This window comes from Triturus cristatus, chromosome 7, assembly GCF_964204655.1.
Source record: "Triturus cristatus chromosome 7, aTriCri1.1, whole genome shotgun sequence".
In the NCBI taxonomy this organism is placed as follows: Eukaryota; Metazoa; Chordata; class Amphibia; order Caudata; family Salamandridae; genus Triturus; species Triturus cristatus.
In genome coordinates, this window is record NC_140590.1 from 1,686,048,610 (window position 1) to 1,686,065,311 (window position 16,702).

General features: G+C 48.2%; 1 protein-coding gene across 1 annotated transcript in view; it reads left to right on the top strand.

Annotated features, from left to right (window-relative positions):
• Nucleotides 1-714: 714 nt before the first annotated feature.
• The window catches only part of PTMS (parathymosin), a 63,180-nt gene continuing 47,192 nt past the window's right edge, over nucleotides 715-16,702 (top strand). Inside the window, exon 1 of the mRNA XM_085619836.1 lies at nucleotides 715-1,086. Coding sequence (XP_085475962.1) covers nucleotides 1,042-1,086 — 45 coding nt within the window. The 5' untranslated portion in view covers nucleotides 715-1,041. The remainder of the gene's footprint in view (nucleotides 1,087-16,702) is intronic.

The window sequence follows — 16,702 nt, forward strand, 5'->3', positions numbered from 1 at the left end:
GTGCAGGAGTCAACAGAGAGTGTGGATATGGGGTGCAGAGTGAGACGGAGGAGGAGAGGAGAGGAGAGACAGGGTGAAGGAGAGGGCAGTAGTGGAAAGGGTGATGAAGAGAGAACTGCGGTGGAGGAGCATGGGAAAGGGTCAAAGGAGAAAGGGACAGTGTAATGAGAGAGTTTGAGAACTAAAAGGTGTTGATAGAGAAGTGAAAAGGGGATGGGTATGAAAAAGAAGAGAAAGAGAACGCTGGCTACTGAGAGGGAGTTGAAGGCGCGAGGTGGTACAGAGGATGGTGAGAGGGTGGGCAGGATTATGAGAGAGAGAGAGAGGCTGGGGTCTGTCGGGATTGAGGCTTAATGGAAATCTCCTGTAAGGGCTTCAAAGTGCTACAGGCGGACAAACGCGCCTCATCCCCGCCGTCTCCCGCCCCGCCCCTCAATAGGAACCTGAGACCCCCAGACCCCAGCGAGTGACGGGCACCCCTGGCAGCATGACCCGGGTGCTGAGGGGAGCCAGCTGGCTGCCAGGGACGCGGTGCCCATCCTCCTCCTGCTACTGAAGCTGAGAGGGCAGGCTGGTGGGCGGAGCCGAGGAAGAGGAGGAGAGGGAGGAAGGCAGACCAACCAGTGCCCTGCCACGGGAGGACCCCTACGCTGCCCGCGGCTCCTCCCTGGCAGATTAAACCCATATAAATAGTATGCCCTCCCAGCTGTCACCAGCACCCTGCTCGGATCTTTGCCAGGCGCCCAACATTCCCCGTGCGTGCTTCCAGGCGCCGTCTGCAGCCTCCTCCTCTGCCAGTGAACCCTGCAGGGGGACTTCTCGGTGCTGCCCTTCCCTCAGCCCCCGCCGAAGAGAGTAGACTCCCAGAGATCCCTCGACAGGTAACCCCAGGTGATCGCCTCCGGCACGCTGCCCTGCCCAGGATCCGAGGCAGCGCCAGGCACTGAGAGTGCGGACTCCCCCTGGCATCGGAGCGACCGGGGCACCCAGGACAGGGAACAGGGCATTCGCACCGTGTGGTCCGTGGCGTAGAACGCGAGCATGTCGGACTCCTCTCTCGATGCTGTGGTGGAGGTCAGTGCCAAGGTAAGGCTGAGGAAGTGGGCATTGCCCTCGAGATGGGGTGGCGTGCCAGGCCGTGCTTTGGTCGCTCTCTTCTGTTCCCTTCTATTCTTGCTTTCAACCTCGTTTTAGCTAATGGTCTCCTCCAGTTCCCTCTCTCCCCATCCTGTCTTTCCTCTTGTGCCCCCTCTCTCTCTACTCTCCCTTGCCCGCCACCTTCACTCTCTCTCCTCTCACCATCCGCCCCATCTCCTTCACGTAACCTTCAGCTGTACCTGGTTTTCACTTCTGCCTCTCGCACCACCTCCCCTCTTACCTTCGCTCTCACCACGGCTCTTTAGTGTCCCGCCTCCGGTCTCCTCTTCCTGTTATCTTACCTTCCCATCCTCAGTGTTAATCCCTCCCCAGAGTCTCTCCTCTGTTTACCTCCCTTCTTCCCTGATCGTTTGCCCCCTCCCTCATAATATGTGTATTTGTAAAGCGCCCGTTCACCACAACGGGTATCTTGGCGCTGAATAACAGATGTTTATTGCTACACAACTCAATGGTACTCATTTTATCGACCTCGGAAGGATGAAAGGCTGAATGGACCCGCTGGGATTTGAATCTCTGACCATGAGGTCAAACACAGGCCCCTACAGTGGACCCGTTAGTCAACTGAGCCACCAGACCGGCCTCCTCTTCACCTTCCTCCTGTTTACTTCGTTCCGTTTAAGACTTCATCGCATATGCTGTTTCCATTTCTCCTCCATCTCACCTTTCGTTCCGGTGTTTTCACCCAGCCCCACCCCCAGCACATCCCTCGATTCTCTTCCATCCCTCGCTCCAAACACCTGCCCAGGCCTCTCCCCTGAGTGTTCATATTCCCTGTCATGACAACACTAGGTTTCAGGTCTCGGAGCAACTGAACATCGCCACAAAAACAAGCAGGAGGCCAAGATCACACGGGGTGAGCGCAGATAATCGGATTCTAGAATAAAAATAGACGCGGCATGGTACTCTAAATCAGTCCTTATCAATTTAATCGATCGTCTCTGTGCTAGTAGGTCAGAGTGGGGGCGCCATGGTGGCCTGGACGGGTGGGAGGATTGGTGAGAGGGCACAGATGCCATCGACTTAATCCTCTCAGGCTGCTCCAGACGGTGTTATGAGGTGAGGATTTGGCTCACGCCTCACCTGCCCGCGGGGTGCCACCGGTAAAAAGCGGGAATAGGGTGTCCAATCAGGGTCGAGGATTCTGGTACTCTGTCCAACCACTGGACAGGGAATTAAGCTGGCGCGCTAGAGACAGGCCCCTCCAGGGCTTTAAGTGGGCCGGGTCCTGCCAGTGCTCAGCGACAGCAGTTTTATAAAGCAGGTGCTGAGATGGGTCTCCATTTTTGCCCTCACCCTCAGGATGGAAAAAGCAATCTTACCTCTGCAGCAGGGCCACCCATCACTGCCTTTGATGTAACTTCAAAGGAGCTTGTTCTATTTCTTTCATAGTTTCATCATTTTAGATCTGAAGCATTTTCAATATTTTCCACAACGAAGCCATAGTTGTTGCTTTTTTATATTATGCACCTAACAACCATTGACAAAGCCAAGAGTCCTGGCTTGTTGTAGCTGTAATGTTATTTTCTGTATTATATATCTGGATACAATGACAGAAGCAGCACACTAAGCTTAACACAGATTTTTAGCGTAAGTGTTTTAAGCCACGCCCTTATTTACATCGGACACGCCCCTTGGAAAGACTCCCTCAGTTTTTCCGCTCCACCTAAAGCCCTGGGGTCCTCTACTCCTCTCTTTGGGGGTTCAAGAACTCTGGGTTCTGGTATCTTTTATTGACCCCTATAACAGTAGGCCAAGTGTGGCAAAACACAGGCCATACTATGTGTACACGTGTTCCTTACAGCTGACATTCCAAAGTAACTTTTCAGAAGCTGAAGTAACATTTTACCCACAATTCTACAATCCCTCTGTCTCTTTGAGACGGGCCTATTTTGCACCATTTACAGACAGACATAAAATTGTTCAATCCAAGAAACCCATCTGGTGCTGCCAGTTAAGAGGCAGTGTATCCACCCTAGACCAATTGCAAAAGGCCTATCCTCTTCCAATTGGAAACAGGTCTACCTTCTACCAAACAGTGATTGGCCAATGAGCAAGAGACAGGCTTTCTCCCAATCAAAAACAAGGCTATAATCTACTAATGGAGGTGGGCTTATCTTTCACAAACCAGAAACCGTGATATCTTGCTGCAGCAGGAGATAGGTTTATCTTCACCAGGTACTGTGCTGCAAGCTCCCAGCTATTGGCTACAATAGGAAACGTCTCTTGGGCGAATCAGAAAGAAGCTATCTCTACCAATCAGAGGCTGGCCTCACTTCTGTCATTTAGATTGTGATCTGTGTCCTATAAATGGAACACATGTCCATTTGTTTACCAATCAGAAGAAATCCTACGTTCAAGCCCTTTGGAGAATGGCTTATCCCCGCTAATTGGAGATCGGCATATCTTCTGACAAACAGAATAGGCTTTTCAATTGGAGGCAGGTGTTTCTTCTATAAATCAGCGATAGTCCTATCATTTACCAGCGGAGATGGGCCTACTTTCCACCAATCACACACCAAGCTATCTTCCACCAATCGGAGACAGGTATATTTTCTATCAATTGAAGCTGGGCGCATCTTCTGTGGTCTACTGTTCATTGCCTACAATCAAAGACAGGCCTATTATCTACCAATCAGAAATAGACTACCTCTTCCAGGCAGGGGTGGGCCTTGATTCTGCCTCTCACAGACGGGGTTATTTTTGTTGTTATTTGTTGGCATTTGTGTAGCACCCATCTGCCATTTTCTACCTGGCCAGACCTATCTTCTCCCAGTTATAGGAGGTTTACCACCTGCCACCTGTAGGCAGGTTTACCTTCTGGTATGTTAGAGTTTTTACCTAGCTCACCACCCACCATCACCAGTGGAACCTTGGCGCGGTTTGGCATTTATCAGTTTGGTGCTGGCTTACTTCTAACTGGCTAGTTTCTGCAGGGGATCTGCTCTTGTGGCCCTCTCCCTCAACTCATATCTTTTTCCTCATAGTTGTGAGTGAGCCCCTTGGTGATGAGGATGTTGCACCTTATCGTCTCATATAGAATCAGGCCTCTGTTAGCTTCAGCCTCTTTTGGTTGGTGTATATTTTTGCTTTGGGTTTCCATGTGCTCACCGTCCCCAGTGCCGCTAGCATCTGGTTGGTGTTGGTCGTCAAGGAGTTCTCCGCGGGGGCCTGGCTGGTCCTGCCACCAGTCACCAATTCGCACAAGTGTGCAGAGATGGGGGTGTCTGTTGTGCCGTTGGCTACTTGTTGAGGTAGAGTGGGCAGATCTCCAGGCCGCCTGGTGGTGCTATCACTGAGAATGCCACATCCTGTGTGGGCTCTATTCTTGGTCTGCCCACAGACAGCTAAAGCTTGTCTGTTGTATGCACAATGCTAATACTGACAGTGGGTTTTTGGTTGATCCATTGCTTGTTATTGGTTTGTGTTCTCATTTCCTTGCTTCTGATTCAATGGTTGTTCCTTCAACTTCTTATGCTTGCCCTTCCCTGGAGCATAGCTTCTTCAGGACCCCTTTGACTGAGTAACATGTATCCTTCCACTGCTTACTTTCAGAAACTACTTTTTTTTCTTTATATTTCAGCATTCTCTGGGGGTGCATGTGTTTTCTTGCTCGCACCACTCTCACCTGCGAGCTGCTTCTCCCCCACGCTGCCAAGCTCGCTCTGCGTGGGTCTCCAAGCCCCAGCTGGCCCCCCGTTGCACCCCCTGCCTGCTCGACACATCACTGTCTCTTTCCCTCTCCATAGATTAGATGACATTCGTCAGAGTGCCATGGAGAAGTCTGGGCACCAAGATAGGTTCTTGTCCTCTACTGTTATGATTCCCCAAGGAAGGACAATCATTAAATATTTGTTGCTGAGACTTGTGTGAGGGGGTGCGTAGGTGTGTTGTATTGTAGTGTGATGTGATGCTGGGCGGCCAGGAGTAATGTGGCATCTTACCTCTCACAGAAGCCCGGGGAGACCACTAATCAAGAGAAATATCAGATCCATTCTCCTACAACGAAATCAGCATTGGACCTCTCCCCTCCAGCAGAGATTTCAGAAACATATCTCATCTCTCAGAGAGAAATCAGGGACAGGTTTCTCCACTCCTTCAAAGATTCCAGGACTAGATCTCTCCTGTTAGAGAGAAATCAGGGACAGGCGTCTCCGTTCCTTCAAAGATTCCAGGGTGAGATCTCTCCTCTCAGAGAGAAATCAGGGACAGGTTTCTCCGCTCCTTCAAAGATTCCATGGTGAGATCTCTCCTCTCAGAGAGAAATCAGGAACAGGCTTCTCCGCTCCTTCAAAGATTCCAGGGCTAGATCTCTCCTCTCAGAGAGAAATCAGGGACAGGCTTCTCCGCTCCTTCAAAGATTCCAGGGCTAGATCTTTCCTGTTAGAAAGAAATCAGAGACAGGCTTCTCCGCTCCTTCAAAGATTCCAGGGTTAGATCTCTCATGTTAGAGAGAAATCAGGGACAGGCTTCTCCACTCTTTCAAAGATTCCAGGGCTAGATCTCTCCTCTCAGAGAGAAATCAGGGACAGGCTTCTCCACTCCTTCAAAGATTCCAGGGCTAGATCTCTCCTGTTAAAGAGAAATCAGGGACAGGTTTCTCCGCCCCTTCAAAAATTCCAGGGTTAGATCTCTCCTGTCAGAGAGAAATCAGGGACAGGTTTATCCACTCCTTCAAAGATTCCAGGGCTAGATCTCTCCTGTTAGAGAGAAATCAGGGACAGGCTTCTCCGCTCCTTCAAAGACTCCAGGGTAAGATCTCTCCTCTCAGAGAGAAATCAGGGAGAGGCTTCTCCGCTTCTTCAAAGATTGCAGGGTTAGATCTCTCCTCTCAGAGAGAAATCAGGGACAGGCTTCTCCGCTCCTTCAAAGATTCCATGGTGAGATCTCTCCTCTCAGAGAGAAATCAGGGACAGGCTTTTCTGCTCCTTCAAAGATTCCAGGGCTAGATTTCTCCTGTTAGAGAGAAATCAGGGACAGGTTTCTCCGCTTCTTCAAAGATTCCTGGGCTAGATCTTTCCTGTTAGAAAGAAATCAGGGACAGGCTTCTCCGCTCCTTCAAAGATTCCAGGGTTAGATCTCTCCTCTCAGAGAGAAATCAGGGACAGGCTTCTCCACTCCTTCAAAGATTTCAGGGCTAGATCTCTCCTCTCAGAGAGAAATCAGGGACAGGCTTCTCCACTCCTTCAAAGATTCCAGAGTGAGATCTCTCCTGTTAGAGAGAAATCAGGGACAGGTTTCTCCGCCCCTTCAAAGATTCCAGGGTTAGATCTCTCCTCTAAGAGAGAAATCAGGGACAGGTTTATCCACTCCTTCAAAGATTCCAGGGCTAGATCTCTCCTGTTAGAGAGAAATCAGGGACAGGCTTCTCCGCTCCTTCAAAGATTCCAGGGTGATATCTCTCCTCTCAGAGAGAAATCAGGGACAGGCTTTTGCGCTCCTTCAAAGATTCCAGGGTTAGATCTCTCCTCTCAGAGAGAAATCAGGGACAGGCTTCTCCGCTCCTTTAAAGATTCCATGGTGAGATCTCTCCTCTCAGAGAGAAATCAGGGACCGGCTTCTCCGCTCCTTCAAAGATTCCAGAGCTAGATCTCTCTTGTCAGAGAGAAATCAGGGACAGGCTTCTCCGCTCCTTCAAAGATTCCAGGGCTAGATCTCTCATGTTAGAAAGAAATCAGGGACAGGCTTTTCCACTCCTTCAAAGATTCCAGGGCTAGATCTCTCCTCTCAGAGAGAAATCAGGGACAGTCTTCTCCGCTCCTTCAAAGATTCCAGGGTTAGATCTCTCCTGTTAGAAAGAAATCAGGGACAGGCTTATCCGCTCCTTCAAAGATTCCAGGGCAAGATCTCTCTTCTCAGAGAGAAATCAGGGCCAGGCTTCTCCACTCCTTCAAAGATTCCAGGGTGAGATCTCTCCTGTTAGAGAGAAATCAGGGACAGGCTTCTCCACTCCTTCAAAGATTCCAGGGTGAGATCTCTCCTGTTAAAGAGAAATCAGGGACAGGCTTCTCCACTCCTTCAAAGATTCCAAGGCTAGATCTCTCCTGTTAGAGAGAGATCAGACAGGCTTCTTTACTCCTTCAAAGATTCCAGGGTGAGATCTCTCATGTTAGAAAGAAATCATGGACAGGCTTTTCCACTCCTTCAAAGATTCCAGGGCTAGATCTCTCCTCTCAGAGAGAAATCAGGGACAGGCTTCTCCACTCCTTCAAAGATTCCAGGGCAAGATCTCTCTTCTCAGAGAGAAATCAGGGCCAGGCTTCTCCACTCCTTCAAAGATTCCAGGGTGAGATCTCTCCTGTTAGAGAGAAATCAGGGACAGGCTTCTCCACTCCTTCAAAGATTCCAGGGTGAGATCTCTCCTGTTAAAGAGAAACCAGGGACAGGCTTCTCCACTCCTTCAAAGATTCCAGGGCTAGATCTCTCCTCTCAGAGAGAAATCAGAGACAGGCTTCTTCACTCCTTCAAAGATTCCAGGGTGAGATATCTCCTGTTAGAGAGAAATCAGGGACAGGCTTCTCCACTCCTTCAAAGATTCCAGGGCCAGATCTCTCCTGTTAGAGAGAAATCAGGGACAGGCTTCACTCCTTCAAAGATTCCAGGGTGAGATTTCTCCTGTTAGAGAGAAATCAGGGACAGGTTTCTCCACTCCTTCAAAGATTCCAGGGTGAGATCTCTCCTGTTAAAGAGAAATCAGGGACAGGCTTCTCCACTCCTTCAAAGATTCCAGGGCTAGATCTCTCCTCTCAGAGAGAAATCAGGGACAGGCTTCTCCACTCCTTCAAAGATTCCAGAGTGAGATCTCTCCTGTTAAAGAGAAATCAGGGACAGGCTTCTCCACTCCTTCAAAGATTCCAGGGCTAGATCTCTCCTCTCAGAGAGAAATCAGGGACAGTCTTCTCCGCTCCTTCAAAGATTCCAGGGTGAGATTTCTCCTGTTAGAGAGAAATCAGGGACAGGTTTCTCCGCCCCTTCAAAGATTCCAGGGTGAGATCTCTCCTGTTAAGAGAGAAATCAGGGACAGGCTTCTCCACTCCTTCAAAGATTTCAGGGTGAGATCTCTCCTGTTAAAGAGAAATCAGGGACAGGCTTCTCCACTCCTTCAAAGATTCCAGGGTGAGATCTCTCCTGTTAAAGAGAAATCAGGGACAGCCTTCTCCACTCCTTCAAAGATTCCAAGGCTAGATCTCTCCTGTTAGAGAGAAATCAGAGACAGGCTTCTTCACTCCTTCAAAGATTCCAGGGTGAGATCTCTCATGTTACAAATAAATCAGGGACAGGCTTTTCCACTCTTTCAAAGATTCCAGGGTTAGATCTCTTCTGACAGAGAGAAATCAGGGACAGGTTTATCCACTCCTTCAAAGATTCCAGGGCTAGATCGCTCCTCTCAGTGAGAAATCAGGGACAGGCTTCTCCGCTCCTTCAAAGATTCCAGGGTTAGATCTCTCCTGTCAGAGAGAAATCAGGGACAGGCTTCTCCACTCCTTCAAAGATTCCAGGGATAGATCTCTCCTGTTAGAGAGAAATCAGGGACAGGCTTCTCCACTCCTTCAAAGATTCCAAGGCTAGATCTCTCCTGTTAGAGAGAAATCAGGGACAGGCTTCTCCACTCCTTCAAAGATTCCAGGGATAGATCTCTCCTGTTAGAGAGAAATCAGGGACAGGCTTCTCCACTCCTTCAAAGATTCCAAGGCTAGATCTCTCCTCTCAGAGAGAAATCAGGGACGGGGTTCTCTGCTTCTTCAAAGATTCCAGGGTTAGATCTCTCTTGTCAGAGAGAAATCAGGGACAGGCTTCTCCGCTCCTTCAAAGATTCCAGTGTGAGATCTCTCCTCTCAGAGAGAAATCAGGGACGGGTTTCTCTGCTTCTTCAAAGATTCCAGGGTTAGATCTCTCTTGTCAGAGAGAAATCAGGGATAGGCTTCTCTGCTCCTTCAAAGATTCCAATGTTAGCTCCCTCCTCTCCAGAGAGAAATTAGGGACAGAAGTTTCTGCTCCCCAAAAAGATTCCAAGGACTCAACTCACCTCTCAAGAGAGAAATTAGGGACAGACCTCCTACTTCCACATAGATTTGACTGATAGATCTCATCCCCTGGAGAGAAATTGAGGCCTGTCCCTCCTTCCCTTGAAGATTTAATTGACCCAGTGCTTTAAATAGGTAAATCCTCTCCTGGTATTGAGTACCTGCACTTCATTAATTTGAAAGGAAGAGTACCTGCGCTTCTCAGCACAGTTGCAATACATTTAATGGGAGAGTACCTGCACTTCTCAGTACTGATGCAATACATTTAGTTGGAGAACACCAGCACTTCTAAGCACTGCTGAAATACAATTAATGGGAGAGTACCTGCACTTCTCAGCCCTGGTGCAATACCTTTAATCAGAGAGTACCAGCACTTCTCAGCACTGCTGCAATACATATTATGAGAAAGTACAGGCACTTCTCAGCACGGCTGCAATACATTTAATAGGAGAGCACCTGCAGTTCTCAGCACTGATGCAATACAATTAATTGGAGAGCACCTGCACTTCTCAGCCCTGGTGCAATACATTTAATCAGAGAGTACCAGCACTTCTCAGCACTGCTGCAATACATATTATGGGAGAGTACAGGCACTTCTCAGCACGGCTGCAATACATTTAATAGGAGAGCACCTGCAGTTCTCAGCACTGCTGCTATATATTTAATGGGAGAGTACCTGCACTTCTCAGCAGTACTGCAGTCCATTTAGTGAGAGAGTAGCTGCACTTCTTAGCACTGTTGCAATACATTTAATGGGAGAGTGCCTGTCCTTTTCAACACTGCTGCAATACATTTAATGGGAGACTACCAGCACTTCTCAGCACTGCTGAAATACATTTAATGGGAGAGAACCTGCACTTCTCAGTACTGCTGCAATACATTTAATGGGAGAATACCGGCACTTCTCAGCACTGCTGCAATACATTTAATAGTAGAGTATGTGCACTTCTCAGCACTGCTGCAATACATTTAAATGTAGAGTACTGGCACTTCTCAGGAGCCAACAGGTACTCTGGACAGTGAGCACCAGCACTTCTATATTTCCATATAAACCAGTGAGTGACACTCACACCCCGCATAGATGCGAGTGACACACATCACACCTCGCACTGTGGTTAAAGAGAGGCACTGTGCCTTTCGGGGTCATTTGTGGGAGAGGTCTCTCACTTTAGACAGAGAGTTGGCAGCAGGCTTTCCCTCCTGGCATACATTTTTTGTTGGTACCTCACACGTTTTAAAGAGAAGCATTAACAAGGCCAGGAGGTCTGGTATTGGTTGTCATCATTTTAGTTTGGCAATGCTTGTTTCTTTTTGTCATACATATTGCAAAATTTGGGGAGCAGCTGAGTCGTGTGAACCTGAAAATAAAATAGCTAAAAACAAAAATAATGTTTTGGTGTCAAAAAGTACACACTGGCATAGCAGTCCTTGGCGCCCAAGGGGTCTTGTGCGTGAATGTGGTCCTTGTGAAAAGCAGAAAGTCATCACCTACAGTGACGTGTGCCAGTGGCTGAAGTGGGCTGACCCACTGACCCATACTGCATCCTTCAGTGTGCGGAAGACAAATATGATTGACACAATCGAAGACCAATGGATGAAGAGGGCTGGCTAAAAGCCCATATAAGTATATCTACAATCTTAGTAAAATGAAAATGTCTTGATTATAAAATGGACAGCCATATTCGCACAGAGATTTTAGCGACAGACATCTCACCTCCCAGAGAGTCTCATGGCCTTCCTGCACAGAGATGCCATGCACAGGCCTCTCGCCTCCTGTTTGCCCTTGATAGAGAGCAAATGGGGCAGCGGGGAGAGGGGCAGAGGGGGGAGATGGGGCATATGACGAGATGGCGGAAGCGAGATGGGAAGAGAGATTTAATTTGACAATAGAATCCAGTGACCTGAATTTAGAGAGAAGGGGCGGGGGCGGGAGGAGGAGGGACAGCTGGAGGGTGAAGGGGGAGCTCTGGGGACTGAAGGGTGGGGGGAGTTCAACCAGATGGCCAGAAAAAGGGATTTGGAGACAAGGATGGGAGAATGGAAGATGGGTGGGGGGTGTTAAATGGTCAGACATATCTCGCGTGTGACCCTCGCTTTCCTCTACTTTATTGCAAAATAAAAACTCAGCAAGTGTCCTGCTGTGCGCCCTCCAAATATTTCTCCGGCGCATTCCAGTGGAGCGTTTTGAGAGCTGTGGGGAGGTGGCGGCGGGGCTCGAGGGCCGGGGAGCTGATGTTGAAAGAGGAGAGAAGATGGATGGGAGAGCGAGGAAAGAAGAGACTCGAAGGGAAAGGAAGGCGCGTGGAGGACCAGAGCTCAGCTGGTTCATCTCCCTCCTGAATTCCCTCAGCTTGAAGAAAACAACAGCAGCCCCCTGGGCTCGAGGTTGGTTGTGCACAGAGAGATGCTGATTAGCCCAAAAGAGAGAACACGGCATTAGGTCGCGCAGAGCCGCGCGCCTGGATACAAGGAGATAGACGTGATATGTGACGCATGCAGCGTACGTACCCACGTAACACGGCCCTTCGATGCACTCATAGGATCTGGTGGTGTGTCAATGTCACCAGAATCCCGAGGGGGCATTATTGGACAATAACCAAGGTCATGCACTTTGACCTTTTACCTGGAATGTGCAGGTTGAAGGCCTTCTATTGGCTGAGATAAGTGGTGGGATGGAGGAGGATGAGCAGGCCTTCAGAAATGTCCATGTCACCAGAGCACACATTTTTGAGAAGTGAGGTTGTCGATGGTGCAGGCTGCAGGACAGCGCTTAATTTGTAAATAAATAAGTGCCAGGCCCCTCGTCAGGAGGCCACTGCAGCTTGCACCACATTTTGCTGTCCCTGCCATGCTGCCAATGATGGTAATAATACAACTACTAACATCTCTACATGTTTGGCAATTCGAATTATTTCAGGCCCTTAAAGCTATAAGAATGGCTTGGGCGGCAGCTAATAGTAATTTTTAATGTCTATTGAATTAATAATTAAATTATTGTTGTGGTCATCAGTATATTAGCCAGACAGCGCCACCTTGTGGCAGACTGTCACACGCACGGGTGTTGACAATTAAGCACTGGCGCTGCAGACCGGAATTCACCGGCTCAAATTAAACACTGATTCAGGGAGAAGGGACCAGTAAAGACGTCTGTGTTTCTGCCGGAGGAGCCGTGTAAAGAAACGTGTCCGAATTCCGATCAATGTTACTACTCTGATGTAAAACCGACGCCTCGTGCTGTGTAATTCCTTTTGTGATGTCACTCCGAACTCCTCGGGGTGTATGTTTACTCCCTTGATGTTACTATCTACCCTCCGTTCTGTGTACTTACTTTCATTATGTCAACATCTGTTCCTCGTGCTGTTTATGTATATGATAAAAGCAAGAACAATGTCCACAAGGAACTTATTACATTTGCCACATTTGTCAATAGAGAGCAAATAAGTACTCACAAATAAGTACTCACAACTGATTATATCAACAAAACTTTCCAAATAAATTGAGAACTGCAAAAAATGTTAATGAAATAAACGACATTTACTTCGGCTGAAGTAAATACTTGTCCAGGTTTTCTCCAGTATTAATTCATAAGCATCTATGTTAATTGATTTTTGCAGTTCTCAATTTATTTGGAAAGTTTTGTTGATTTAATCAGTTGTGAGTACTTCTTTGCTCTCTATTGACAAATGTGGCAAATTTAATAAGTTCCTTGTGGACATTGTTCTTGCTTTTTGCAAAATACCCAGTTCACAAGGACATATGGGTCGCTCTTGTGCTTTGAAATAATGTTTATGTATGATGTCACTATCTGCCTCCTTGCTATATATGATTACACTTATGATGTTACAATCTGTCCTTCGTACCGTAGGCTTACTCTAATGATGTCACTGCCTGACCTTTGTGCTTTACGTTTAATGTTATGACGTCACTAATACTTTTGTGACGCAACTATCCTCTCTTAGTGCTGTATTTTTGCTTGTGTTGTGTCGCTTTATTTCCTATCTGATGGTAATTATACCCTGGTGATGTCACTGTCATCTGTTTTGCTGTATGTTGTTGCCATCTGTCCTTTGTACCATAGTTTTAATGTGGATTAATTACTCTCCTGTCCAATCTTGGCGTCACTACTGCCCTTCGCGCTCCATGTTTACCATTGTGACGTCACTGTCTGTTATTCGTGCTGTGTCTTTCCTGCTAATGTCCGTATCTGCCCACCGTGCTGTATTTATTCCTGGCTGAAGTCACTATGTGACGTTCCTTCTGCCTCTCCCCCCTGGTGATGTCATGCATTCATGCCTGTTTTTCCCCGGGGATGTCACTCTCTGCCCTTCGTGCTGTCTGTCCACCACACAGCCTCGTCTGCAGTGCCCGCTGTATGCCTACCGTGGTGATGTCACTGTCTGTTCATGCTGCACGCGTCCTCTGCTGATGTCCCCAGCTGCCCTCTCTGGTGAAGTCATTTTCTGCCCTTTCTTCTGAATGCTTCGCCTGGTCTTGCCTCTGCTGTTGTGCCCTCGAATATGCCCCCATTCTCACCGTCCTCCTTCCGAGCTGTATTTTGTACACATGTCACGTGACTGTTGGCTCTTCGCCTTGTATTCGACCCAGATGGTATGACTGGATGCCTCACACACTCTGCTCTTATTCTCCATGTTTCCTCTGCTGACGTGACTTTGACTTTCCTTTTGCATGTTTCCTCTGCTTTGTCTCTATCCACTGCTCATGTTGTGTTGGCGATGCCTCTATCTGCCTTAGTTCTTGCCTCCTCGACAGCGCTGCTGCCTGTTGTGAGACTAAGACATACTATGGGTTTACCAAGAACATACAGGTGCTTGTAGCCCGCCCATTGCTTACCATTGGTTGGCTTTCCTGTCACTCTCACTTGTCTGCTTCTTATTCGTATTTGAATCTTGACCATCGCATTTAATGCTGTTGTTTTCCACACTCTGCCTTCTATACGCCTATTGCTTGCTTTCCAAGCACAGCTTTTCCCCCCATTAAGTACTCCATGGGACTGCATGTTTCTCCAGCTCTCTCCAGGGCCGGACTGGGAACCAAAACCGGCCCTGGCAAAGTGCTTGACGCCCCCCCCTGGGCTTGGGGGAGCCGCCGAGCTCTTTCCCAGAGCCGGTTTTTGGCCGATTTTGTTACAGAGCCGATTTTGCAGCTATGCTGCAAAAACGGCCCTGTAACAAAAACGCCCCCCAGGGGCCCAAAACCGGCCCTCACGCGTGCGGTGCACGGGGGATTGCCCGGTGCCCGCTATGGCCAGTCCGGCCCTGGCTCTCTCCCTCATATGCTTTTCTCTCCAGGCACTCCTTGTTGCTTTCCGTTGTCACTGCGTTCCATCCTGTCACCTCATGTAGCACTTGGACTCTTGTACTTCACCCATTTCTTTCTCACCTGTCTCCCCCGCCTTCTCCACAGCGCTCCTTCACCCGTTCCTTCTCCTTCCCACCCTCCATGATGCTTCCCCCTACCTACACCCTCCTGTCTCGCCCGTTGCTTCTCACCACCCCTGTTCTTCCCCATTGCTTGCTCGCCCATATGCTTACCCCTTGCACCGCCACGCTGCTCCCTTGTCCGTTGCTTCTTCTTCCCCACCCGCATCCTCCATGTTGCTTCAGCCCCTTCACCTCTGCTTGCTTTGTCCCACCTTAAACACAATGCTTTTGCACTTTTATTCCTCTGTATCACTGATCCAACTCGAGCAGAAAAAAAACACATGCATAATTTTGTAGGTACGCACATGCGTGGTGTGCATGCCTACATAATCATGTGGGCAGCCGCATGACAGGCTTTTTAAAATTCTTAAAGCATGCCGCACCGAATCGGGGATCCTATGCAGCATGGCTAAAACACATTGGCAAAAGTAATAGATCCCAAAAACAAGACCCATTGGCGTTGCCAATGCTTGTTTATTTCGGCAGTGCCACTATTTGCCTATTGTTCTGTATGTTTTTCCCTGGTAATTTCGTTATCTGCTCCTGGTACTCTATATTTACTCTGCTAGTATCACAATCTGCCCTTCGTGCTGTATTGTGCCCTGGTCATATCTGTACCTGCTTTCGATGCTGTAAACTTACGTTGCTGATGTCACTATCTTCTCTTTTTACAAAGATGGTGTTAATACTTGCCATTCCTACAACTCGCGCACTTTGATGATGTCACCATCCATCCTTCATGTCGTATTATTTCCCTCGTATCCTTTTCTGTCCTTTATTAGGTCTCGCCTGACCCAGCGCATGCGCTGGTCTGGCGAGACTTATTGAGAGGGCTCCAAAAAGTGCTACCAGGCCAGCCTAGGGCTACAGTGCATGTGTGCGGGCGCGCGCGCCGCGCTTGACCGTGATTACTTTCACTTTCGCGGCCGCTTGGCATAGCCAATAGGTCTCGCTTTTGGGACCTTATAAGTATTTAGTTATGCAACTGTTGCATGGCTAAACACTTATAAGGTCCCAAAGGCGAGACCTATTGGCTATGCCAATGCTTGGTCTGTCTGCTAACAGTGACAATGTCACTTTTGTGGTGTGTATTTACACTGAAGATGTGTCCATTTGTCATATGTGGTGTATGTTTACCAGTGTGATGTCACTAACCTTTGTGCTCATTTTACCCTCGTGGTCAGTGCTAACTTAAGACTTTTTGGGGTCCTGGGAAAGATATATCTTGGGCCCCCGTTCCAAATTTTACGTTTTTTTAGCAATGTTCAGTTAATTTAAGTCGTTGTGATGCTAAACAATATCGAAGAAAATGCTAAAATTTCATAAACAGCGGCACACCAAAACAGAGGAAAGCTCAATCCACCCGACGCCCCCTAGCTAACTAGTACCAAAAGGTAGCTTAAACAAGGGTTGTGTGATGAAACTCCGGAGGCATTTACCCCGCATGCCTTTACAACACAGTCAGTACTCTACGTGAGTTTAGCACACAAGTTGTTACAACGACTTGCTTTAGTATGAATTACTATTCCAACTCCAGTCTATGCAACTGTAGGGCAGGTGTTGGAATTAAAAATCAAACACCAGTCCAACAACACACCCCTACAGCAAGTCGTTGTAGCGACTTGCGTGGTAAAGTAACGCATGGTAACGTCGCATGCAGGTTACTGACTCCTTTGTAAAGGCTGGTCGTTGTAAATACTGCTGGGTAAAGGATGCTTCCCGTAAACAATCAACTTGCGATTGAATCCAGATTTTTGTCTCATTTCCCTCGGAAATCTATATGAGCCCAGCCTATCTGTGCATTGCAGGAAAGACACAGTAAGGGTGGTGCGGTGGATGTTTAGTGGACTAGTGCATAATATTACAATAAGACAAATACACAAAGCACTTGAAGTTCTAGCTTCATTGTGCTAGAAATTCGAATTTGTAAACACAAATAACCTCCCCCCATCCTTCACGACAGGCAGGCATTCTCGGTGCAGCATGGAATATCAGAGTACTGCTTCCAGGATTTACACCAATTCAACAGAGGTTGAAAGAGGGAGGGGAGGTGGAGAGGCAAGGTTGTGAACAAAAGGTGAG